At 40.0% G+C, this 27,533-nt stretch overlaps 3 protein-coding genes and 1 pseudogene across 3 annotated transcripts; all 4 read left to right on the plus strand.

Annotated features, from left to right (window-relative positions):
* The first annotated feature begins 241 nt into the window (after nt 1–241).
* On the plus strand, nt 242–16,515 carry LOC135674341 (probable anion transporter 6, chloroplastic). The gene is made up of 15 exons (XM_065184144.1): nt 242–679; nt 1,248–1,393; nt 3,959–4,058; nt 7,278–7,330; nt 8,144–8,218; nt 8,727–8,807; nt 9,012–9,073; nt 10,573–10,676; nt 11,418–11,533; nt 12,936–12,972; nt 14,477–14,572; nt 15,053–15,194; nt 15,279–15,331; nt 15,866–15,952; nt 16,048–16,515. The coding sequence occupies exons 1-15, from the start codon at nt 287–289 to the stop codon at nt 16,141–16,143; spliced, it is 1,641 nt and encodes a 546-aa protein (XP_065040216.1). The 5' UTR covers nt 242–286; the 3' UTR covers nt 16,144–16,515.
* Nucleotides 16,516–18,761: 2,246 nt separating this feature from the next.
* Nucleotides 18,762–19,340, plus strand: LOC135587728 (uncharacterized). The gene has a single exon (XM_065079453.1). It carries the CDS (start codon nt 18,762–18,764, stop codon nt 19,338–19,340), a length of 579 nt encoding a protein of 192 aa, XP_064935525.1.
* Nucleotides 19,341–20,806: 1,466 nt separating this feature from the next.
* LOC135674402 (uncharacterized) lies at nt 20,807–21,797 on the plus strand (annotated as a pseudogene).
* A 2,199-nt stretch (nt 21,798–23,996) lies between these two features.
* LOC135679755 (protein RGF1 INDUCIBLE TRANSCRIPTION FACTOR 1-like) lies at nt 23,997–25,232 on the plus strand. The gene is made up of 4 exons (XM_065193739.1): nt 23,997–24,107; nt 24,204–24,449; nt 24,534–24,674; nt 24,758–25,232. The coding sequence occupies exons 1-4, from the start codon at nt 24,021–24,023 to the stop codon at nt 25,082–25,084; spliced, it is 801 nt and encodes a 266-aa protein (XP_065049811.1). The 5' UTR covers nt 23,997–24,020; the 3' UTR covers nt 25,085–25,232.
* The last annotated feature ends 2,301 nt before the right edge of the window (nt 25,233–27,533 follow it).

Below are 27,533 nucleotides of genomic sequence, written 5' to 3' on the forward strand. Positions count from 1 at the left end.
CAAATCGGATTTGATTAAGACTCGCTTTGGATCCGACCCGGAACGGCCGTTCCTACGCCCTTGCCCGCTAATGTGATGAGCAGTGTGGCTTGCGCCACTTGACAACTCGAACTTGTGGCCGTTATGAGCTCGCTTACTCGTGGAGCCCGCCGGCTGCCCCACTCTCGGCCTCGCGTGGCGCCGTCCTCTCCTCTCCTTCCCATTTCCGCGTCTATAAAAACCCCGACTCCAACCAAAGATGGCAGCGGAGCTCTTCCAGCAGTGGAGCGAACGATCTTGATCGGTAATGGCTCCGCATGTCGTTCTCCAATCCGATCTCTGTTTACCTCTCCGCCACCGATCTCCGCCTCTCCCCATAGCCCCACGAAACGCTCCCTCCCACCGCCTCCGCCTCCTTTCCCTCCCCTACCGGCGGCTTGCCGTTAGGGTTTCGTCCTCCGGGAGCAAGAACAAAGGGGCGGAGCAGCAGAGAGGTGGGCTTCAGACCGGTTTCCAGAGGGATTCTGATGGTGAGCGTCTGACTGTTGAAGTGGAGCAGGAGGAGGTGGAGGGGAGAGGAGGGAGCGACGAGAGGTATCAGGGGTCTGAGTGGAAGTGGCCGCCTTGGAAGCACTTGCCGCAGCGGTATAAGCTTATCGGGACGACGTCGCTTGCCTTTGTTATCTGCAACATGGATAAGGTACGTTATGTCACCCTAGACTCGATCTTGTTTTCTCTCTTCCGGTGGGTTGATTTGGCTACTGAAGAACCTGAAGAACAGTTTTACTTGGCAGCTTTTTGATTCTTGACACAAAGCGGCCTAATTTCATTCTTTAAAAAGAGTTGGATCAATTGAATTAAATCAAGAAACTCAGTTGAAAAACCAAGGTGAATGAAGGATATTGAACTCATGAGTTGTGCATTTATAGGCAACTTTGTAAAGTTGTGAATCTTTGTTCCTCACCGTAAACCATGAAGCGCAAGTTAATGAAAAAACCTGCTTTTAAGGATCCTTTGGTTATGACGACATATAAATGGATGGATAGATATTTGCTGGAACACAAGGTGGAGAGGTTTTTTCAGTATTTTTTGTGGGCGGAGAGAGATGTTTTTGATCATTTTATTGATTAGATGCTTATTTTGGTGTTTTGGACATTAGTTTCATTTTATTTAAAATCCTCACGAAGGCTCAATTTCTAATCATAGAAATTATGAACTGTCTTTTGTCCTTCATACAATCTGTGATTATTTTTGTTGATTGCTTTCAGGTTAACTTAAGTGTTGCCATCATACCTATGTCACATCAATTTGGCTGGAACTCATCAACAGCTGGCTTGGTTCAATCATCTTTTTTCTGGGGATATGCCTTGAGTCAGTTACCTGGAGGATGGCTTGCCAAGTTATTTGGTGGAAGGTTAATATGAGTGATGCTGCCCTTCTTATTTTTATGGAACAAAAAAATTATATTTTAGGCACTATATTTATGCTGTATAACATTAGCACTTTAGCAGGCTATATCTGTTAACTGAAGTAGCTAAGCTAGTTGCCTCTGTTTGGAACCATCTAAATTGTCTATGATCAAATAATATATTTGATTGATGAGAAGCACCTATCTAACTAGCAAATAGTTCTGGTGACTTGGTTGCTCTTCATTCTTTTTTCCATCTTTTGTTATGAGGAAAAGATTGTTCTTCATTCTTGAACCCTTCCCTGACTCTTTGGTTCATGAAACCTATGTGTTTATGCCTTTCTGAAATCTGAATAAGCAAGATGCATATTATAAATTACTGAGTTGCAATAGACAACATAGTTGGGTTGCTTGAAGATATAAGCTCTTTTTTGTTTTGAACAGTTGTATTTTTCAGAACTGAAAAGTTTAACAGTTAATTAGACTAAGTTGATAGCTAATAGAGTATTATATTTTCAAACTCACTTATTAAAGGTTGAGGGTTCAAAACTGCTAGTCATAGGTGCCCAGCAAATCAATCACGTGAGTGATGACACATGTTACTTGACACGGAATCTTTTTTAATTTGGCATTTATCACTTTATATTAATTATTGCATATATGCATGTATATATTGTGATGTCTTTGGATCTGTGCAATGGGAATCGGATCGTGATGAGATCACGATAATGAGATCGATTCACCTTTAAACACAGATCATAAATAATCCCGGTCATAGGTTACTCGAGAGGGACATCGTGATAACCGGACAGACTGGTATGCTGTATACCCGTCCATATGATGGATACAGCTGGTCTCATAGCTGCTCGTATGGGGACACTAGGGATACAGTACAGGTGCTCATTGGAGAATGAGTTCACTGATTGATCCGCTTTCGGAATGCTGGATGGTTAATGATGCCTTATTGTTAGACAGCAATTCCATAGTCCTAGTGGTGTCTCTGATCCTTAGACTTGAGATACCAAGGATGTCCTGTATGAGTGCTCCACTTTTTGATACCAGACTTATAGGTTTGACTGTCCCAAATCTAGTACAGTTGGTCATTGGGAGTGACGGTCAACCTTACAAGGGCTATTGAGTGTCGATAGAGGATCATCCACTCTCGGCGTCATGAGAGAAATATTCCATGTGTTTTTGCTTAGACAAATCCCTGACCAGAGTCATTCGGGTTAAGAGAGAAAGAGTTCTCTGGGAGAATCCGATTAGAGTGAGACTCGAGTAGAAACCGTATGGGTCTGACAGCACTATGCTCGATATACGGTCTCTGGGATATTAGATGGATGATGGACTATAGGTACACGGTAACTGAGGACAGACAGGTCCAATAGATTGGATTCCCTTGTATCGTCTGGGGACTACGACGTAGTGATCTAGTACGTCCGTAGTCGATGAGTCGAGTGAATTATTATAGAGATAATAATTCACTAAGTTAGAAGGAGTTCTGACATGTATGACTCACGGCTAGCTCGATATTGGGCCTAGAGGGTCACACACATATGGTAGACATTGCGATGAGTAGAGCTTCGAATATGAGATATCCGCTGGAGCCTCTGTCTTATTGGATATCCAATAAGCCCCTAAATTATTGGATCCCATGGACGAGATCCAATAAGAGCCCATGAGAGATTATTGGATAGAGATCCACTAATCTAAAAGACTTGGGTAATTGGATGCAGATCCAATACTTACTAGGGGAGGATCCATTAGGTTTTGACAGGGGGCCTCTATAAATAGGAGGGATTCAGAATCTCATAGGCTAGAGTTTTTTCTTGCCTCTCCTATTCTCCTCCCATTCTCCACCTCAGAGCAGGCCTGGAGTTTTGAGGAGCGTCGTTGTAGCCCTACCGTGTGGATCACCGCTAGAGAAGAGGATGCTTGACTTCCTTTACCCTCTCCTAAAGATCTGTAAGGAAATTAGGATATACGATCTCCCTAGGTAACACAATCTACTCTATACGCAGTTTTAAGTTTCACGGATTTTGCGCATCAATCTTTACACGACGACGAACATCTCTTTGGGAATAAGGGATTTTGTTTTCTTGTTCTTTCGCTGCGCATGTGATGTCGTCCCCAAGATTTCCCAACAAAAACCTCATTCGATATATTTTTGAAGGTACTGGCTAGCTTAGTTAATAAAGACTCTGATAGATTATCGCAAAGTCCTACACTTGAATTCCGCCCTTGGCCACTTACCCTTTGCACAAAAAAAATATTGTAAATTATGTTTGTATGCTATCTAAAATTTACATTGCAGAAGAGGAAACATGCTTGCAAACTTTCTTTTCTGATTTGCACATTGATTTTCTATTTGTGACATTTGGTACCAACAGTTAAACCTTTAACTTCTGCACCTTTGTATCTACCATGCACTTTCTTTCATGTCTCTGTTTTGTATTATTGCTTTGTCTTTCTGTACTCACGTGTATGATATGATTACTTTAACAGAAGTTTCAATATCTTAGATAACTAACTTAATGCTTACCTAAGCTGATTATCATCTTGTAATCGTAGGAGAGTTCTAGAAGTAGGTGTGCTGGCTTGGTCATTGGCAACAATACTTGTTCCATTTGTGGCAGGGTTTATGCCAGGACTGGTTTTATCAAGAGTATTGGTAAGATGAAGCTTGCACCAAGACCTCTAGCATTTGTTATGCATTTGCAGTTGCACAGCCTAATATGCATGAATTGCATATAATTCTTGGTTTATGATTCATTATTATACAGCCACTTATATGAAGTACTCATTAAATGAATTCTCATATGCATTAAATCTTATATGATTACTAAATATCCTTAGTTTATTAGGTGCTGTAATTCAGGATGATATTTGAATCTGGGTGTATTATCAGCCATATTAATTCGTTGCATTGCATCTCACTGATGTATACTTATTAATATACCATTGTTTTCCAGGAGAAATCAGGTAGTATAAACTGTGATGAGAACTACTAGAGGAAGAAAATTGTCGGACACTGTTACTACATGCAAATACATGCATTTAGCTAAGTAGCCATGTCTTTTGCCTGAGCATAAAGTTCTACAAAATTTTGATATCATTTTTATGAACAAGCATCAGTGTTGTTAAAGGCGCCAAGGTTCCAAAACGCCTGAGGTACCATGCGCTCACTTGAGCGAAGCGAGGTGTTCGTCAATACAAAAATTATAACAAATATAATTAAGAAGAAAGTCAATCATTAAAATAAAAAATCTAGCAAAGTATAAATTTTATATAATTTCATATTCAAATTATCACCTTAAATATCAATTTATACTTATTTAACCATCTACAAAACATTAAAGTTTTTGAATTTAATAATAAAAGAACAAAACAAAAGAAATTAACATCAAATTAACAATTCAAAATTCTAGCAGTCGCAATACAATAATTAATATTATTCATAACTTATTATTCATAGGAAACTATTATAAACAAATTTTAATTTTGTTGGGTAGGGGAATGAGAATAGCAGCAGTTCGATTAACAATAAGGGAAGGCAAGGGAGGGAGGCTGATGACAGGGGAAGGCAAGGATGTAGGCTCAGAGAGAGGGAGGCAAGGGCGAGGGCTAAGAGCAACAAGAGGCGGAGAGGAGTGGGGACTACTAGAAGAAAGAGAGAGGTGGAGAGGATCGTCAAAAGAAAGGAAGAGGCAGACCAGAACCATGTGAAAATGAGAGAGAGAGAGGATGCCATGATAAAGGGAGAGGGAGACATGAAGGAGAAAAGGAAGGAGAGAGGGTGGGGGCATTGCGAGTGAGAAAAGGAAGGAGAGGGGGCGTTGCACCACCAGAGAGAGAGAGAGAGAGAGAGAGAGAGAGAGAGAGAGTTAAGAGAGAGGCGGTACCAGGGGACGGTGTCGTGAGTGAGAAAAGGAAGGAGAGGGGGTGTTGCACCACCAGAGAGTGGGGGAGAGAGAGAGAGAGAGAGGGGCCAAGGGTAAGAGAGCTAAGAGAGAGGAGGTATCGGGGGAAGGCACTGCATTGAGAGGAGGTACCAGAGGAAGAGGAAGAGCCTATCAGAGGAAGATGTTGTCGTCGTCGTCCACCAATGGAGAGGAAGACAATTGTTATTCACCAAGGAAAATGCTATAGTCGTTGGAGAAGAAGGCTTGCTATGCAAGGGTGGGTTTTGGTTTTGGAGAAGGGGGAGGGAGGACAGTGTTTCATCTAGTTTAATCGAATAAGAATCATTCACAATTGACTCGACCCAAGTTTAATTGAATTAGAATATTCACAATTGACTCGACCCAACTAAATTTAAATCAGGCGGGTGCTTGGCCCGCCCAACCCTTGGGCCCTCATTGAAGTCGCCCGTCGGCCCACTTACCGGGTGCTTGGGCCTCGCCTCGCCTGGGCGCCTAGGCAAGCACCCGAGGGCCCCGTGACTTCACCGACAGGCATTGCCCCCTACTTTGTCGGTTATGTGTGAAGTGAATGCTTCACATGGTTTGGTCCATATAAAACACAACTGAAAATTTTGAACATCTAATTAGTGATAATGAATATATTAAAAAAAGGATCTTTTTAGTATAGATGTCTTAATTGATTCTTTCACTAGGCATGTTAGTATTTCATATGGAAATTCATACCTGGGATATACAAATTCATTTTATGTGGACTCTAAGTAGTAACTTCCTGACATGAACCATGCAACTTGACTTTTTGTTGTTACGAGGGATGTTGCTCCTCAGTTACTAACATCAATGGATATAGAACTGCCATTTTTTTGGCTTCATCTGTTCTAAGTTTTCCTGTGTGCATAATTCTCTTCACTTTTTCCCTGCATCTTCTTATGCATGTTAGTTACATTAGTTTTGCGCATAGGTACTTGCAATGTTGGCATCAAGAGTATCATGAACACATTGCACTATCCTGAGCATTGGGCACAAGCACACACAGTTTGTTCTTCTAGAAAGATTACTGAGTATGATTTTTTTAAATGTTGTTATTCTATGCAGTATATCACATTTGATTCTTCAAGTTGGTTTACATTAGATATTAGGTTGTCTGTGCAATATCTAAGAGCCTTCTTTTAACTTCCATCTTTTTGTTTATCAGGTAAGATTTTTGTTAGTCTGTGCCATATGGATGGAACAGCATGTGTTTATGGACATATGCAAACATAGTTGTCTATATGTATATGTAGGGGAGAGAGGTTAAGTTATAATCCTTTTTATATGATTTGGGTTTCGATCCAACTGACTAAATTACTTTAGTTTACCAAACATGTGACATGAGAAGATCTTGCATGTTCATGGTACTAACACAATATACAATAGTGCATGAAAACATTGATCAAAACCAAGATTTCAAGTTCTAGTCATGCCAAGCCATGCTGAGACTTCCATGTCAGTTTTGGATTTTATTCTGCCAATTCTTGACAATTTTTGTTTGATACAATTCCAAATCATATCATGCCGATGACATACCAAAACCCCAAACCTTGATCAAGTCTTTTTTAATTAATCTTCTAGACTATTGGTCTTTATATAAATATTATTAGATGTATAGTAGGTGCTGAAGTGACCTGGTTATGTGTAACTTTACTTTTGGTGCTACAAAGTCTTTTCTTGTTTATACACTGCTGGTTTGTAAAGTGGAATTCTGTGTTTCACTATCTAACTGTGTCATATTTAATCCTTTTAACTTCTTAATTTTAAGTTGCTCATCATTATGCAACATCTGGATAAGGCATTCTGTTGATGTGAATGGAATATTGTCTATGTTTCATTCAATTTTCATGAATTTTCAGTTGGCTTCATGTGTAACTAATTCATATCACTATGCAATTCTTTACTGAATAGTGAGCAGATGCTTGTTTCTCATTATTCAGGTTGGAGTTGGAGAAGGTGTTTCTCCGTCTGCTGCGACCGACCTAATTGCCAGGCAAGGTTTTTAAGAAAAAGAGGCCTGTTTTATGAATTTAGCATAAACATTTAATCTTTAAAGGTCTCAGACAGATATTTAGGTGCTCACTTTGATGTGATAAATATTATGTGGGCACCACACTAGCATAAAACTGGTGACAAACTGGCATGTTGCATGGGTGATGCCACTATATGTGCGACTATATACCATCTGAATGCTTGTGCTAATACATGGCATGACCTGACGTGTGCAGCACATTTTTAAATGCTCCATGTGCAATGAATAATCTCATAATGATGATTGTCAGCCTTCAGCCAAAATATCTCACATGCTCATTTGGCAAATGCATAATGCAAGAAAATCATGTTTTCAGATCTCACAGAAGGCAACATGGATAATAAATATTCCTTGTGAAAGGACCTCCAACTATGTCCATAAAAGTAAGGAGGGGGATGGTTTTTATTTAAATGGCACACCGTTGATTCTAATAGTATGGACTTAGATTTTCTATCCACCATACCACAGAAAAACTTGTATACTTTTATGCACCTAAGAATTTAAATAAGAGGCAGATGCATTGTGGCATTTTTTGGATGCTTTAAAAATTATTGAACATTCTGTTGGTTTGTTGTCTTATGAAGTTGATAACAATTTCATTCTGTTCCCAACGTTGGAACTTAATTAGATCAGATTGCTGCAATTTTCCATAACAATGTTTTCTTATCTGCTTGTAAGTTTTTCTTTATATGTATACCATTGCACATCTTCTGATATACTTCCATTCCCATTTTTCAGTAAGTTCATATTAAATAAAACTTTGGACTTATACAGGTCTATTCCATTGCAAGAGCGGTCAAGAGCTGTTGCAGTTGTTTTTGGTGGTCTGAGTGTAGGAAGCATTCTGGGGTATGTCTCTGAACTTGGTAGTTCAGCACTTTCTATAAATATAGAATGTTACATGGACCACATATAACATGGCCACACAATCTTATGCGGAGCAGTTGTATGACCTCATGTGCATATGTGGCACAATCACTGCTGCATAGACCATATCTTATAATACTGTCCTTAAGAAATATTAAATATCACAATTGCCATCAACTATGGACAGTTGATGGATAGAAAAACTGGTCACTTAATTAGTTAGTTTTTGAAAATGTGCAACTTAAAGGCAGGTAAAGAATTGTATTGGAAACTGATTTTATCTCTAGTAGACATTTTGCACACTAAAAGACAAAAGTGAGTAAATTAATTTCATGTATTAGTTACATGACTTTTGCTTGCATTTGTGATTCACCATCTTTTTAATCTCAGTTACCACTTCTATTAAATATCTCTTTGCATCCATAGGAGTAGGTCATTGGTTTGTTCCACTGTTCAAACATTAATTTTTTTCTTTATCTAAACTTTGCAGGCTTCTCTTGGCTCCTCCAGTAATCCAGAATTTTGGTTGGGAGTCTGTCTTTTATTTTTTTGGTTTTCTTGGGATTCTTTGGTGAGTAAAACTTCACTGAAAGTGTTGTTAATTATACTTCTCTTCCTTCGAAACTTCATATGATTTTTGCTCTTTGTAGTTTAGATTCAAGCAAAAAATTGATGTAATCCATGTTTTGTCAAGGGTTTTGAGTCTATCAGGATTCTTAAAGTATTGAATTGCACAGTGCTTTGGATCTTAATTTCATTTTCTTTCTCGATGTAGGTGCTTGGGATTTGAGTTTATCAAAGATGGCCAATCATTATTTCGTCATGAGGATATTTTTGGTAAGTGTTTATCTATTTTTTTCGTGTTAGGTTCTGTATATTTAGTTTTAACATCTATTCATTCAAATGTATGTTTGTTTTTCTTACACAGCTGTTTCACCATTTTTGCACAAAGTTGAGTACATGTTCATAATATTATAGCATTTCTTACTCCTGGGTTTGCCATTATGACCTAATTGTTGAAATCAAGTCATAATGTCTCATGATGTGCAGAATTTCATTGTGCTGTTGATCTCGATCATTTGCTTTTGTTGAATGCATCACTTTTAAATATTAATCCATTTATCTCATTATTCTGAACAATGTTAAACTATTCACAGATCTGGTAAATTATAGGATCAACAATGAAAATTTGGTTGTTTTTTTGTTATCACTTGTTTGTGGATTAGAAATCAGGGTTTCAGATATGGGTTGGCATGTAACAATATTTACTTATTTGACCAAGAAGATGTATTGGGACATATAGGTCAGTATTGTTTGATTTTTACTTTTTTATTATGTTTCTAATGTTCACAGTAGGTAAAGTTTGGTATTACCCTGTGTAGTACGATAACAATTCGAATGTTTATCAAAATTGGTATTACCCTGTGTAGATCAAGAATTAAATCCTTATTAGGTATAGTTCCTTTTGACTACATTCACTTATGTTGTCTTAATAGTCTAAAAAGCTTACCTTTTAGAGCTGCATTTTCCAAGATAGACTTTTAAACAACAAAAATCAATTTTTTGTAGCAACTCATGTGCCAGCTGTCACCAACTGTTGGAATAGAGGCATGATGATCAGTACAGCAAGGCATTTTGTGTTCGAGATGGATATTGGCATGCAACCAATGCCTTGAAATTCCAAGATAGACTTTTAAACAACAAAAATCAATTCTTTGTAGCAACTCATGTGCCAGCTGTCACCAACTGTTGGAATAGAGGCATGCTGATCAGTACAGCAAGGCATTTTGTGTTCGAGATGGACATTGGCATGCGACCAATGCCTTGAAATGACAATTCTTGATTGAACTCAAGGGGACCAGTTTCATCAGGACTAGTACATATTGACCAGTATTTACCGGTTTGGGCATGAACTGAGATTTTTACCACTCTTATCGGGTGATCTATTCTTTTCTTTCTTTTTTTCTTAAAAAGGGAAGCGGCCTTGCGATCTGCTCTTCATGGTTCCCCAGCCCCCTTGTTGCCTCTAGCAGACTATCCATTCTACTCTCAGCCCTTCGTCCTGTGCCACCAGACCACTTGCTGTTGTAGGCCCGCCTGATCTCCCAGTAATTTTCTTCCTCCTCTGCTTCCTCTTCTCCTCCCCCTCCTGCCCCCGTGGAATGTGGTCTGTTCGTATGTGCGACTTAAGTGCTATTGTTTAGCTAATTATCGACCTGTTCAGCAGCTTAAGTGCATAACCTTTTAAGTCACTGCATCTTCTACAGCTCTTTATTTCAATTAATACAACTCTTTGGTTTTGTATAAGTTAACAGAAGAATTATTATGTTTTTTAGGCTCTGGTGAAAATCTGTTCCGTATCAGTAACTTTTTCTCGGCATCATCCTATGAAAATTACTCATGGAATGATTCCTTCAAAGAATTGGGTGATTCACTTAAGGTATGGCCCTTCTTCCAGCAAGTTGTTTTTGAAGTATAGTTTCATGCGTTTACAGATGCCAACCTCATGCTTGATTTTTGCCTTTATGAGCCATGCACATCCTCTTAGCATTGTTTGTCGACATTATCATTGGTCTGTTAAAAATGAACTTAGTTCTGTTTTAGAAAAATGAATTTGTACTTTGATAACTACTTTGAGTAAAATTAATCACAAAAAAAGAGTATCCAAATTACATAATTAAACTATGTTAACAACTAGTTACAAAGCATAAATATAAAAGTCATATGTCACACAAGAAGTACATGCCAAATAGCATGCTATATGTTTAGATGCTTGCCTTCAATGTTGGACCTTTCTAGTGTTTAGTCTCTTGAAATTATAGTTCGCTTCAAGAGTATATTTTACAAAAAAATGCTCAACCTACCTTAATTTTCTTGTAATACAAAAGATCCTTTTATTATTAAGTAGTAAGTTGCAAATAATCTTCAGTTTCATCTATGCTTGACGTCATTAAATGACTGTATATGTAAATATCACTTGAAGGTGTAAGGTATTGTTTCACTTTCATATGCCAAGACACGTAAGTTGGTCCACTTTTTTGCCTTTCTTTTGTTGTCTCAGGTTCTTTTTCCATTTCTTCTATTGCTTTAAACTTTTTAGTTTTTGAATTTTTGAATTTATCATGACATCGATATTTGGCTGAAGGGTCAAGATGTATAAGCTGCTGTTTGTAATGAACAGGATGTACCATGGAAGGCATTTTTCAAAAGTGAGGCAGTGTGGGCAATGATATATGCTCATTTTTGTGGAAGCTGGGGACACTATACTTGTCTATCCTGGTTGCCAACTTACTTTAGGTATTTCATTATTTTCTTTTTTAGATCTGATTCCATACATATGCATATTAGATAGCTTTGTCAGGATGTTAGTTAATAGTTAATACTTAATAGTTAATACCATCATTAACCTTGTATTTTATTCGTGGATGTAAGTCTATTATGTAATCTTCAACTGATGACCCTATGCTCTTCTTGAACATCATGTGTTTATAGCTCTTTTGAAATGGTTATGGTGACATGAAAATAGTTCATATCATATTCAGGGCATATCTGAGTCTAGATGTGTCAAAATTCATTAACTATCAGCCGAAATAAAGCACATTTAGATCAATGCATATGTTATCCAACCAACCTAAATGAATTGTTGGAGAGAGGGGAGGGAGGACCATTTCAAATTTTATCTAGTCACAGATTCTAGTATTTTATGTGGGTGATGGAGTACAGAATTTTTAAACAGTCAGTTAGCTTTTATTCATGCATTTTTCAGACTGAACTTGGGTAAAGTGCTGACAGTATATCGACCTTGATTTAAAAAACTAAAGAAAATTGCAACAAGTACATTGTAAATGGTTTTGGTACCCCATTGGCTGTGCAAAACCCCGTTGCAAACTTATTTTTAGTTTGTTCTAATTACCCATTACTGATGAGCTTATAAATATCTAATTTTATCAATTATTTCCAGCAGATTTGTGCATCTTGGTTTTCCTATTAGAAATTGACTGCTTCCCAATTACTCCATTTACATCTTTCCTCAACATACTATTTTTACATCTCACCTCTATGTACTAATATCTTTTTTCTATACCATGCTCTAATATTTAACATTCAGGCCATTGCGCATTTAGTTTTTTAGAAATTGCATCCAAACATTTTGATCATATCAACCTTCTTATAGGATTCACATGTGAAAACAATATTGAGTAAAGAATCTTCTTCAATTTGAATCATTCAAGAATGAACATACTTATATCTTTCCATTTGCTGTATGCATCATGTTCTATCCCTTTTTTCTCCATTGTAATATATATTAAAATTGGAACTTGGCGGTTAGCTTGGAAATACAGCCTTGTCAAAGACCTGGTTGCTTCAGGGTAAAATGACTTAGGTGATGATATAAATTGCCACTTTGAATGATGATGAATATATAAAAAAGAGAAAAAATTGGTGATGATAATTGAACAATTCTACAGAATTAGAAAGCTAGTATCAGGTTTATTAAAGAGCAAGTATTGAATTTAGTTCACGCAACATTCTAAAGCCATCAATACATTACGTATGCTAATGCCTCAAAGACTATGGTGCATTAAATCAGAATTCTTACTTGGATACTACATTCTTGTAAATTTTTTTCTTCGTAGATATATAATTCTTTGGGCATGCTCTCTGTGTTTACTAATTTTTTCAGTTTCACTTGATACAGTGAGGAGCTGGACTTAAATTTGACAGAAGCTGCATGGGTAAATATTTAATCATTTTGTTTCATTTAATTTCTTCCTGGGGATTCAGATGGGAAACATATCTTAGTACATATTGAATATTAGGGTATATTGAAGTTAACAATGGCTAAGATAAATTGATGAATCACTAATGTTACTTTTCTTTATTCTGGATTATACTGATATGGTATCGGTCATCCTATTTCTCTTATGCAATCTAAACTGATGGTGACCCTATGAAGATGACAAAATGACTTGATTAATTGGCTATCGTGGATTAAAACACTTAAGGGAATTTGTAGGCTGCAGTATGTTATTTACATGCAAGACTTCTCAACTGTTAGTACAGATAATAGTGTCCCTGGTTTTTGGCTGTGATTAGACTACTGCAAGAAACTTGATGTCTTTATGATACAGTAATTTCTTTTTCATAATGCATTCATACTGTTATACTTGAGTTTAATTTTAACTGTTATACTTGTCATTTAACCCATTTTTTTGCTACTATATGAAAATAATTACTTTCTATATAAATTCTTTTTCTCTACATCATGTATAATGGCATACGTGAATGTATGAATATTTACACAAAGTAGGACGTGGACAAACATTTTCAGTCATTTAATTAATAGAACATATTTCCCTTGATTTTGATAAATCACAAAGAAATTGGCACTTTATAACATTAGTTAATTTTAATAGCTTCCATGGAATGAAGCAATTGTAGTGTTACACTAATAAATAACATCAGTGATGCATGTGAATTAGCACATGCAAGGTGCGTGTAACTACCTGTTTGTTTGATTGTCTTGGCTTATTGAAATACATCCATTAAATAGGACTAAGAGATGTGCTACTGATATAACTTGAGAATTAAGATAAAAGGGTCGAAGAGTTCCATCCCAGAAACTTTTTTCCTCCATGGAACTCACAACCCTGCTATATGAAGCCTATAAGGCAGGTCAAATCTACATGTTGTGTGTGCCCCACATGACAGGATTCTGAGATATCAATGGGATTGAAACTAATATCTAGATTTTTTTATTGTGATAGATATGTAGTTTGCTAGGAAACAATGTGGAACAGGTTAGGTTCATGCATTTAACATGCAAATATTCCACACAAAACGCTTTCATATGTTGGGAAGAAATTTCACAATTTTGCCATATTAAGGGGAACCGATATTAATTTCCCAAAAAAGTCTTGTTTTTCAATGATTTATCAATTTGTGGAATAATTTTGGGATTCTGAACTCTTGCTTTTGTCTGATAATTGGCAAATGGTGAACTTATGACTTTATCTGGATCCACACATATTTTTGGTTTTTTGTCTCATTGTATTTGCACAAAGCCCATATTACAATTTTTTGCTATTTGACAAGCATCATTATGTATCAGGATTTCTCCTTTTTCCATATTTTCATGATACAGTAGCTCTAGTTCATTGGTTGGATGGCACCAACTTTTACCTGAGCTTGGATGATACTGTAGATTATATAATAGATGATAACACTTGTCTTCTACAGGTTTCAATCCTCCCTTCTTTGGGTTCAATTCTTATTACCTCCTTGGCAGCACCTCTCGCTGACAACTTAATCTCTAATGGAGTTGAGACTACAAGGGTAAACGTGCATATCCCATGTGCTTTGGGCTTTTATATACAGAAAGCATCCATGTCATTATCACTTGTTTGAAATTTGACCTTTTTCTCTAGTCCAATATTTACCTATTTTAGAGTTCTCTTTTTCTTACAATTTATATCTCTCGATGTGTCATCATATGGAATTATTATTCCTTAATTTTTTTATCTGTACTCATCCTTTCAAAATCTTGAATGTGGTAATTTTCTCATATATTACAATAATTCAATCAATAGATGAAACATCAGATGTCATAGATATCTGCCATCTGGTTATATAGAGCCAATTTTAACATGAAGTCAGACATAGCTTTCAGCAAACTGAAGATTAATTGTCTCAAGTTTTAAACTCTCTGCTTTGGTGATCTTAACATGACTAGTGATTCAATTCTGAAGTTGTTCATATTGAATGACAGTTTCTTCCAAATCTACAAAATTCTGATTATTCATTTTGAACATGTAGGTGCGAAAAATTTGCCAAACGATTGCCTTTATGTCTCCTGCAATTTGCATGACACTTTCCTCTTTGGATCTAGGATTACCACCTTGGGAAGTTGTAGCTATTCTTACCAGTGGTTTGGCACTTTCAAGCTTTGCCTTGTCTGGTACATTTTTGGATTTTGCATCTTTATATTTCTGCTCCAAGATATACTCGAATGAATTTCACACACATCTTTCTGCTGGTGCAGGACTTTATTGTACCCATCAAGATATTTCTCCCAAGTATGCAAGTATACTTTTGGTATGGCTTTCTAGTTTGCTTTGTTGAATTTTCACCATCATTTCTGACTGATAATTGATTGTCTACTTTCTAGACCACCTTTCTTATCCTTCAATCATCAACATGCAAAGTATCATCACCACATCCTGATTAAAATTGAAGAAAAATAATTAAAGGAAATACCATACCATAACGAGCCATAATCTGTTTGGGTGCTACAAGGATCTTTTTCCACCATAATTGGTAGAGATCCTTGTCCATAAGATCTAACAAAGTTCCTTTATCTGGCTTGAGACCAGTAGTGGGTTTAGCAAGAAGCAGGCATATGCAGAGAAAGGAAATGCTACATTCTCCATTCTAAATCTCACCTAGAGTAACTCTTTTCTGGGTTCCGCTAAGCAGTTATGGTGCTCATTTTTTTGCCCTTTTCCATCGTTCTTTGGTTCTTTTGTCTCTTTTCCCTTGGACCTTCATTCAAATATAAATCTCCATATTTCATAATATTCCGAGCAAGATTATAAACCATATAAGCAAGTCATTTTTTTCTGGACACAGGGTATCACAAACACAGTTGGGGCGGTACCTGGAATTGTTGGTGTAGCACTTACGGGAAATCTTCTTGATTCAACCCACTCTTGGAGCGTAAGTTAGCTGAGTCAAGTTCGTTTCTTCTTCCAAGTCATAGTATATTCTCCCTGTACCATCTGGGCTAATTAATAATATCGTTCTTTCCGTAGTTATCATTATTTGCTCCATCCATCTTCTTCTATTTGACGGGCACCGTCGTATGGCTAACATTTGCCAGTAGCAAGCCACAGAACTTCTCCGAATAATAAGGTGTGTGATTTTGTATTAATGGGTGGAACCACACTCGGGTCAGATAACCCAAAGAAGGGATGTATTCAAATGGGGAGATCTCCACGATACTTGTTCTCTAAAGCAACTTACCTGTTCCGAAGGTCGTTGGAACTTAGAAATCAGGAAGATCTGAATACCTGATGTAGGCTTTAAGCTAGCTACAAAGAAGAATTGACCAATTGGAAGTGGACTTTAAGAAAAAGCGAGGTCTTATGTTATTACCAGTATCAGTTTGTACGATCTATCTATAGGTTGTAACATACAAATTTTGTATATACTAATTAAGACTTGCTTCTGTTGTTTATAAACAAACACTGGTTATGAAAGAGTTCTCCAACTTTGTTCAACCGATGCTCATTGCTGTCGACGACACTATGCAATCTGACCAGAAGTATCCTATTGCAATATTAACACCATCTGCATGTAGCAATTGTAAACTTGGAGAATCTCTCACCAACATAAAGATGTCAGGCTGCTGTTCGGATAGTCTTAATTTGAAGTGTGCTTTGCCTCCTCCAGGTTAGAATATTTATAATACTGAAAAAAGCGAGAAGGCTCCAACATATCCGACGTATGATGTCTAAAGATAAACACACAAAATGATAAACATTTTTAGGTTCATACACAGGAGAAGTCATCCCTCTCGATCTAATCTACGAGGACTCACTCCATAATGCTACTGTCTAACCAGCACGAGCCAAAATGAAACAAATCCCGAGGACTGGATGCAACAACCACTACCTCACTTCCTCTTCTTGGTTGGTGGCTGTGGAAGCTCCTCCTCTTTAGGTTCCTCGTCCTCGTCATCATCTTCGTCATCCTCTTCCTCGCTTCCTATTTCATCATTGTTGGCCTCGGGATCATCCTTTTCATCTCCTTCATTGTCAGTCATCCTCCTATCCGAAGAGGTCATCTTCGCCTCCATCATCGCCCTGATCGTCTCCATCGTCGTCGTCGTCATCCGACTCATTATCATCCTTGTTCTCTAGTAAAGCTTCATGTTTGCTTCGTCCAAGTATCCTTCAAAAGAAGCAGCACATCAAAAGAGCCTCAAACATTTTTTGTTTCAATTATAGTAGCAAACTAGCTGGTTCAGTATCAAAGACCTCAGTGACAAACATAACACCACCAGGAACTGGTCAAAACATATAAATTCTTTGACTTTTAACTAAGTACACAGAAGATAAGGATAGAAAGGTCATACTCATAAATGACTTCAGGTCCTTCACCCAATGGCTCAGTTTGACTTGATAAAGATCCCATCTAAATCAAGTTGAGTTTTTAGCGACAACGTAAGTAGGAAGTCGTATCAGACTAATGTTTCTGCAAGAGAAAAAAAAGGTTGTGTTGAAATTCTTTTCTCCGAGGCTGTCAATCATCAGGATCTTCTTCCACATGGCAAACTAGGAAACGATTAGTGTTGCTTGTAGCCAGAAACAAGAAGCTCTTTCAGAAGAACGAAGGTGGCAAGGCAAAGTGCAGGCATAATACTTACTGTTCAGGTCGAGTGGCAATCATTGTCATGAAAGCCATGCGGCTTAGATTACCAGAAACAGTGATGAAAGCTTCACACGATCATATCCCATGCATCAGTAATTATCGTTACCAACGCAAGATCAATCACATCATCTACGACCGGTTCAGAAATTGGTTCAGTTCTTCATTGCTGTAGCCGCCACACAACACTGCTGATTTGAGAGAGCCAAAGAAGATGATTTCATTCAGAAAAAAAGGCAACATGTAGCTTTGACTGTTCCTCCACATGGCATGCCCATCCAAACCTGTCATGGATTCACGGGAGGGCAGGAAGAAACCATGGCTATGAGAAGCATCCGACATGAGTGTTTGGTGTCTGCCTCTGCCTCTGCCTCTGCCTTTGTCCCTTTCATCAACTCCACACTCTGAATTCCATATGGCGAGAAGACCCACAACGTCTCCTTTTTCCACGCCGTGATTGCAGCTTCGATCCCAGTCCAGTCCGCACTCCGCTTTTGGCACCATTCAACTTCATACGCCCACCACCTATCGAGTGTTCTCCTCCGCACTCGCATCGCTTTCAGTGTGTGGGTGGCAAGAGTCTGGTAAATGTCCACACCAGAAGAGAAGAAACCGGCCTCTTTGCAGCTTGCACATGGTAGAGAAAGGTCAAGTAACTTTTCCTTCCACACATCTTCCTGCCATACGTGATCCACTGCAGCACCGGGATTGACAATCTCATCACCATGGCAACTGGACATCACTAGAGTTAATAGCTGTTGATCAGCATCCCAATCCATCATCTGTGAGATGATAGATGACTACACTGTTATGATAGCCCAGTTGCAGATCTGAACACAGTATCTAATCCTCGATGTTGGCAGTTTTCTCTGGCGTTGCTGCTATTCTTCATGCCAAAGAAAGCCACATGAAGAGATTCCAATTCCCATGCCTTCATTGATGGGTCATTCTGCCACCTACTCCTTGTGACATGCATCCTCTGCTTCCATAACATGTGAAATCGGAAAGAAGCCAAATGGAGTGAGCCCTCCACCCTTCATCTTCCTCCCTATAAAGCCAGTGGCAAGCAGACCAGTCTAAGCCGGAGCATAGAATCATGGACTGGTACTCCTGGTTGTCCAACTCCAGCCTTGAGCCGTACCTTGTTTACGAGTATGGGCTCCTGTTGACGAACAACGAGCTCGAGGAGGAGGACATAGCATACTTCGACCATTCCTTCCTCCAGAGCATGGGCATCGCCGTAGCCAAGCACAGGTTGGAGATCCTCAAACTCACCAACAAGGACAGGAGGGTGCCTCCACTTCCTGTCGCCAAGCTCGTAGCAGCGATCAGGCAGTCCAAGAATTGTCTCGCCAGGTACCTCCGCACGCTGTCGCGTGCCAAGAGTCCGGCGATCTTAGTCGTCCCAACGACTCCATACGGCGACCGCTGGGGAGGGGCCATGTTGAGGAGGAAGACGAAGCTGGCGCTTTTGAGGCAGGGTAGGCTGATGATCACCGACCGTGGCATGAGCATCGCTCGTGTGCCTTCTCCATCCCACAGCGCTAGCCCGATGTTTCGCAGTCACCATGACCAACGCAATGCTGCAGCTGCTGCCGACGATGATGGGTACTGGGAGACTGCAGTTGGAGACATGAGGTGGGACGCCATGTTTCAGAACTTGAAGCCCACATAAGAACTGGTATGTTGCATGTGACCTTTCTCATGCTGTAATCAAATCAGGAGACTTCATGATCTTGCGAGGCTTGTGAGTTCGATCCACCATTCCTGGTGGAGGAGAAGAGTATATTTCTTTCCACAGCTGAAGTCATGATGAGAACCAATAGATGTTAACCACCGAAGTAAGATACCAATATCAATCTGTGCTCAGGGCAAACATATTCTGCATTCAACTCGATCATTCATAATTAATCAGTTCATAGTAATTCATTGGAAAGGTACAAAAAAAAAACTTACTGAGTCTTCTTCGACACAGATATCATCTGATCGAGCGATCCTCAACAAAACTTTGATTCATATAATGAATGCAGATGCAAAAGTCCTGTGTTCTCCCAACCTCTGATACTACACCACCAGATACAATATTATGCCTGCTCTGCAGAGTACAAGCCATGTGATTGTGAGGCCTACCCTGATGGATGTTCAATATTAATGGTTTTTGTCTGCTCCTGTACATTCTGTATCCACTCTCAAACCAATAAACCTTCCATGATCCAGCAACTATATATTCTATATTCTTCTGGCTTTTGGCCATTCATCTCCCATATCTTATAGACAAGGAGGCCATTGGATCTCTCTCCTCTCTGTTTGCATCCATGAAAATCCATGTTTACTGCCATATTTAAGACACATAAGATATAAGAAACATATCTTATGTGGACAGAGTTGTCATTGGTGGCTGTGGATGGAAACATATGCAAGAACATATGAAGTAAGAAAAAGGCATTCCATTGTTTGTGCTTAAGATTAGATTAGCAAATGTGATGGTATTCTAAGATTTCACTTCATTTCTTCAGACAGGCTACTGGCTATTTTTAGGTTTAAGAATACAGAATAGAGTTTCAGTAAGATTTTTGACTGCAAGCTATATAAAGAAGCCTTTTTTCTACAGAAACAACTCCAATTTATAATCTCCATCATGCACATAAATTACGCTGACAGGCTGTGGAAAATGATGTCAAAGGATTGTGATCATCATGCATTCCTAAATAGCTCACGAAAAAAAGTATTGAAGCAGAATACACAGTGATTAATGCATACCAAGGAAACTCACCGATTAATTTCCATTTTTCCGATGCAGGGGGCACAAAAATTAAAGCATGCCACTGATTGATTTCCTGTGAAGCAAATTTGTCGAAGCCACTCTACTCTGTGGATACGAAAATTAAAATATTTGTAAAAAAGAAAAAAATATATATTTGCCCATACCGATCCGAGGACACGTGGCCGCTTATAGATACCATCCAAACCGCGACGCTAACACGTCACACCGCTCGCCCACCGCTTTTCGGCCCATGCTTGCCTAAGCCTCCATGGGTTTACTCAAACGCGGGCCGGTTTACGAACTCAAAACCGGTCCGATCAAGATATTTCTCGATAAAGCACAAAGCGTTAATCTTATTTACCATCTTTGCCACCGGCTCTTGTGCTCGTATATGTGTGGCGGACGGAAGGAGCCTTAGGTTTGGCCGAGATAGCAGTCGTTCCCAGAATTCTCCGTCCCAACCGTTGATGGCGGCGACGAGTTATAGAGGGAGGTACGGCGGGGGCCGTGACCACACCCACTCCTCATCTCTCAGGCGATCGATCTCGCCGTCCGGTGCTCTGCGCTGCAGCTCCGCTTCCGCCTTCGCTTCCTCCTCCGCCTCTGCCTTCGCCTCCTCCTCACCCCGTTCGAGCGCTTTGCTCCACCGCTCCGCTTCCCTGATCCGCGTCATCTTCGCCGGGCCTTCCCCGTCACCGCGGTCGGTCCGATTCGCCGTCGCCTCTTTCCACGGTAACCATAGTCAGCAAAGCCGGCGAAGCGGCCGGTCGTCGGCTCCAGCGATGGCGGCGGCCAGAGAAGGATGTGCATGTGCTCCCCGACGACCCACCCGGGTTCGTTCCGTTGCAGACTCCACAAGGGAATCGGCGGGCGGGCCACCGCCGTCGCGTCGTCGTCCTCGTCGCTGTCTATCCGGCTGAACGCACGGCCGTCGGCGATGACGAACTCGCTGGTGCGGATCGGTGCGGTGGAGGGCGAGTGGGTGCGGCGGTCTCTCGCCGCCCTCACCCGTCCTTCCTCCCACCAGCAGTGGCGCCGCGCCGCCTTCGAGCCCCGACCCAGCCGCCTCTCCGTCATCTCCAAGGCCGACGACGACGATCCCCGATGATCGCCGATCTCCAATCTCGAAACAGATGTAGATCTTAGCGCTTCGTTCCGTTCCCCAGCGAGGCTTCACCTCCTCCCAACAAGATGGAAATTGCGGGGGAATATTAATGGGTAAATAAATAATTTAATTTTTGTTTTGTTTTGTTTTGTTTTGTTTACACACATGATGAACCCCGAATGGATCTCCTCGGTCCATTTGTAGATACTCTGCTTGCTGCCGTTGATGCCTATAGACGGAAGAGAGGTGTGGTTAAAACGTCATTAAGCTGTTAATTATGTTTGTGTGCGAATGTTTCAATTGGGAATCGCTAATTATTCTGATTATTCGCCTTCTGCAGCAACGTTAGAGAGAGCTCTTTATTCGCCTTAATTATCCGGTAACGTGTCAAAGAAAGAACACTTACTTGAATAGAATAACAAAACAAGACTATCATTTTCCTCATTGCCTAAATTATCTTTAACTTCAGTCATGTCATCATTCTTAAAACGTTTTCAGTATGTAGTGATGTATATTGTATATTAAACAATTCTTTGTCCAAAAGGATGGATTTCAATTCATCTTTATCCTCGCCAACCACACATCATGTTGATGGAGTCAGTGAGCTGCTTACCCACTCTTCTATCTCAGAAGCAAACATGAAGAGAGTAGGAAGAACATCAGTGTCAAAGGATAATCTCACAGAAACAGAATCAAATGAGTGATGGAACGAATAGGATAGGTTTCTTCAACAATATTGCCCAAGAATCCAAATTAAACTCACCAGTTCTCCTACAGAACCAGAGAAGATTCAACTTTCAGATCACCAGAACATGGCCAGTTGCATACATGCAGTTTTCCAGACTTCAAAGAGAAGCTACTGCCCATCGATGGCCAAGCTGGATTAGGCTGACATGACACTTACCGCATCTACTAACCCATCTCCCGGGTTAAGAAAACAAATGGGCCAACGAGAAGAAATAGCTTCTGAAGTCGGTATGCTCCAAAGTCCAGTAATGGCTGAACACAGAGAAACGGTGACGACCATTCGACGGTGGTCTCTCAGAAGAGTGTCACTGTAGGTGTCGTTGGAAACCATTTGATGGTCAGCAAAAATCTGGAGCAAAGATCACTTGGATATCGACTCATGCTTGTTACAATGTTCTTGGACCAATGATTTCTGGAAGAAAAGAGGAGTTCCGCTTCCACTCGATAACAAGGTCGGAGTAATGGATTGATTCGACCTGATTGATACAAGACACAGTCGTAAGACTGAAGCTTTCGATGGAGAGCTCATCATGCGCACACGAACACCAAATCAGCACTGTCACGTGAGAGCTGCGGACTAGTGTGCGTGTGTCTGTGTTCTTGAGAGAGGAAGGATCTCGATGCACACGGGTGCATGCAAGCTGCACATGGTAGGGCTCGGGATTCTGTGGGCTTTCCACCATGAAAGCTGCCATGCTAGGGGATAAGAAAAACAAACGAGTCAGTCTGAGATGCTGGTCAAGACCGACAAAGCGGTGTCCCGAATCACAAAGCCATCGACATCTTCTTCTAATTCCTCTTTCCTTTTCCTTCCTCGTTAGAGCCACTTGCTTTCCAATCTGCCATTTATTACACCCATGCATGTGCTCGAGCTACAATCCTGCGATCGAGCTCTTGCAACTTGTAGATCCGCAGATACTTTGGGTTGGAGATAAAAAGAGGAGGTAGAAAGAAACCTACGAACTCTTGGGAGACTGAGTTCACAGCATGCATCTGTCAGATTGATGTACTGAAAGTGCAAGATCATGATGTTGCGGTGTCGGTTCTGCAAACTCAACATTGATGTTTTGACCACCCATATTAAATCCCACTTCTCTCCCTGAGAATACCTCGAAAGGGGCTTTAGATGCTTGCCGTGGAAACCCACTCCCCCACCATATTGCACTGTCTGCATTAGCTACCTTTGACGCTCTTTTTGAAGCTTTTGAATCCTCCGAAAGACCTCAAGATACAATTTTTCTGTAGGATTTAAATACCTCACTCAGTCCAGCAGTGTGGATCTGCTCGCGGAGAGAGCCCAGGGAAATCCTTGGATCATCATCTCCTTGTATAAATGACTTCGAGTTCCAATGGAGGACTCGACATTAATCTCCCTCTCGTATCGATGTAATCCTAACAGTTATGGAACGGTTGCATATACTCGTAGAAGACCAAGGCGATGATGTGGTCGTCAGCTGTTAGGCTCGTATGGCAGGAGCAAAGACATGCGACGCCCTTCACATAAGGCTACAGAGGAGGAATCAAAGCTCCTCGGGCGCGTTTGCGCTCCGGCATTAGTTTAAGATGGTGGAGCTCTCAAGCCAAGGCGAGGTTGGACTCAAAAAGGGAGAAGGGAGGATGGATTGCGAGCACAAAAAACAGCGCCCACGTTCCCCTCACCTCTTTCCGGCTTTGTTTATTCCTCTATGCCAATCCCCACTGCTTCGACAAGATGTAGTGCAGCAGTCCATGATGCAAAGATGTATACCTCTTCCTCTTCTGTGACCCTTCATAAGTACTCTCCGCTGCCGCGGCTGTCTCTCCAAGCTCCTCTTGCTGTAGCCATGGTAAGTTCATCTTGTTGTAGCCTTAGGATGTGACCGAGAGGCTTGTGTTAATGCTGCGGTGCTTGGTCTGGTTTGAATGCTCTCCTACGTTGGCAGGTGATCGGAAAGCCGGCTTGGTTGCAGGCTCTCGATTCGGAAAAGTTCTTCGTGCCTTGTTCTCATCACGAGCACGCGAAGAAGAACGAGAAGAACATTTGCTGCCTTGATTGCTGCACCAGCATATGCCCGCATTGTGTATCGTCGCACCGTTTTCACAGGCTGGTGCAGGTCCGGCGCTACGTTTACCATGATGTTGTGAGACTAGAAGACCTCGAGAAGCTCATCGACTGCTCCAATGTTCAGGTAGGTGGTGGCATTGAAATCGCTGAACAGTGCCGCTACAATTGTTTCTTCGAATTCACGTCGTCTCGATGAATGGTTGTGCAGTCGTATACAATCAACAGCTCCAAGGTGGTGTTCCTGAAGAAGAGGCCTCAGAATCGGCAGTTTAAGGGATCGGGAAACGTTTGCACTTCCTGTGATAGGTGCCTCCAGGAACCCTACATTCACTGTTCTCTGGGCTGTAAGGTAATCCACTGTTCATCGTAACCTTGCTCATTGTCTCAGCAAAGAGTGGAATTCAAATAACACGAGCATGCGCTTGTGGATAGGTGGAGTATGTGTTGAGGCAGAAGAAGGATCTCTCCCCATACTTGAGACCATGTAAGACTGTGCAACTGAGCCCAGACTTCCACATCCCTCACGACGACGATGAGGCCAATGAGACCACGCACTCAACCATTGTGGAAGGCGACGAGCCCATGGCATCCTCGGATTCTGAGAATTTGAGCTTACCCTGCGCCAAGATCATCCACACCAGCAGAAATGGGCGGCGCTACATCTGTGCAAGATCAGCAACAAGTGTCACCGATGAGGAGTACATGACCGCAAACATGAGCAGAAGGAAGAGCATCCCGCACCGGTCTCCTTTATGCTAAGAGCCAACAATTTGGGCCGTTCCTTTCTTCTTCTTATTCTTCTTCTTCTTCTTCTTCTTCTTCTTCTTCCCAGTTTGTCTAAGAAATTGAGTTCTTTTTTCTCTCATGAAGTTTCAAGCTCTCTATGTACATTATCCGGTGACCTATATGAAGTCAATTCTTCTACTTCATCAACATGACACCAAATATTATCATAGTAAAAATCTCAAGTTAAGATCTAAAATCACAGAAAAACACATCCAATTTCATGAGGATTTCTGTCACAACGGTTGCAACATCTTTTGACTGTTTGAAGTATTAGGTCAATGAACAATATATATACGTATGCCATCTTGATCAGGTTAAATCACTTCGACAATTCATCTTCAAAACAAGATCATGTCATGAAAGCATAATCAAATTAGCCAAGGAAAGATCATGTCATGAAGCCTCTGCTTCTCCTCGGATCTTTCTCCAAAGGAAGCTCATGTGTTCGGAAACCAGCTCATGCATCATGAGAACCCATTAGAACAAGTCTGCATGAAACAGACAATGCTGCGTTTTGTCTGTCTACTTTTGTATATACTAACAGGGGGAAAGATGTGGAATCTCATTAAGCAGTCTCATTAGTTTAAGCTAATGGACACTAATAACCAAGGCATGGTCAGTAATCTCGAGATCATGGTGACATACACCATATTTCTTCTCCTCGAAGAACTCTTACAGTGAGTAAAAAATTGGACTGACTTGTCCTGACCCTTGTGAGCATATGATTCAACACAGCTGGAAAGCTTGGGGAGGAGTACTTGTGTGCATCATCTCCCCAGTTTTGATGTACTTCATACATTAACTCCTGTTATCAAAGCCTGGAGATGTTTGTCACCCTTCCATGATGAAGATTAGAGACAAAGGTATCAGCTTCAGTAAAGGGAAGGCCCACTTTGACTTTGACTGAAATCAGCCAATAACAGTAACTCTTGTGAGCTATTGTTGTTCATTATTTCACTTAAATGTTGAGAGAACAGCATGTCCTGACATCTGAGCTCATGAAATCAGTATCTCTTCTAGTTTATTATCTACAGATGGAAGGCAGGAAGGACTCTCAGCCCTACTCATCTCTGATATATTCGGTCAAACAACCTAAGTAATCTTATCACTTGGGAGCAACTTGTTTTTGAATTTGTGAAGCAGCAACTTGTTTCTTGTTCATGATCTTATCACTCATAAAACTACATCCATAATAAATCCTTGTAGGCATTTTCCTTTTACAGAAGCTGTATAAAGTTTTTAAGGATATATAACCTGTTTCATTAGCAATAATTATAATCGCAATTTTTGATGACATGATAGATGTCTTCCACCAAACTCAGGTGGTTCCTTGCAGATGATGGAGCAAACTTCTTGTTGTTGGTTGTTTGATTATATTCTTTCTTTCTTTTCTGTGTTGATAGTTGGATATCTTTTTGTGGGTGGTCTGGATTGAGGTCAGGAACACTTGGATGTTAGTTGATCTACTACTCATATCGTTGATGTTCTCTATGACATTGCATCATTTTCAAGTCTTATTTCTCGATGGTAGATTTTTTTAAGATCAAGAACAAGATCACAAATGCCTCTTTAAATGACCAACACTACCATCTGCACACAGGACAAAGTCAAATATTAGCCAAGAGCCAGAAAGAGATCTGAAAAGCTATTTCCCACTTCAAATCACTTGAAGGAAAAGTAATACTGAGCTTTCTATTAAGCCTTGTGGATGGCATTGCAGCAATCTTTTCAGTACATTTCGTAGAGTATATTTAGTACATTCCTAATAATTCTAAGTATGTATAATTCAATCTGAAATTATAATTCTATTTATAACATTTGTGGAACATATAATATGTTAAAGATATGCATGTGTTATATGAAAAAAAAAAAGGAAGGAAAAGAAATATCCTAATCAATGGATATAATAAAAAAAATATGAATATGAAAAATGAAAAATCTAGGAAATAGGTCTGCACATTGCGAGTGCTGATGCTGCAATCACCTGTTTCCTTGGCTTTGAAGCACAGTACAAGAACACTTTTCAGATAGATAGATATTGTGAAGTCCCCATTGTCCTCTAACAGGAAGGAAAACACTGACAATAAGAAGAATGACCTTATAAATCTCTAGACAATAATCTCCATTGACAAGTAATTCCTTGGGTCATGCAGAATTTTTGGTGATTATGCAACATGAAATGGAGAATTCATGCCTCTGTTTCTTTTTATTTTATAATATAAAATATCTAATGTTGACATTATTTATGAACAAATCAACTGTCTGTGTACACATGTAGTAGAATTCCTATTATTTTTGCTTTGTCATGATCATAGCTTGACCGGTATTCATCTCATTTAGACAGTTTGCCAAAAAGCCTCCCAACATCCATCTCTAAGATCACTTTGTGAAAGCCACAGCAAATGGTCTGCTCTTCCTGTTT

This window comes from Musa acuminata, chromosome BXJ1-1, assembly GCF_036884655.1.
Source record: "Musa acuminata AAA Group cultivar baxijiao chromosome BXJ1-1, Cavendish_Baxijiao_AAA, whole genome shotgun sequence".
In the NCBI taxonomy this organism is placed as follows: domain Eukaryota; kingdom Viridiplantae; phylum Streptophyta; class Magnoliopsida; order Zingiberales; family Musaceae; genus Musa; species Musa acuminata.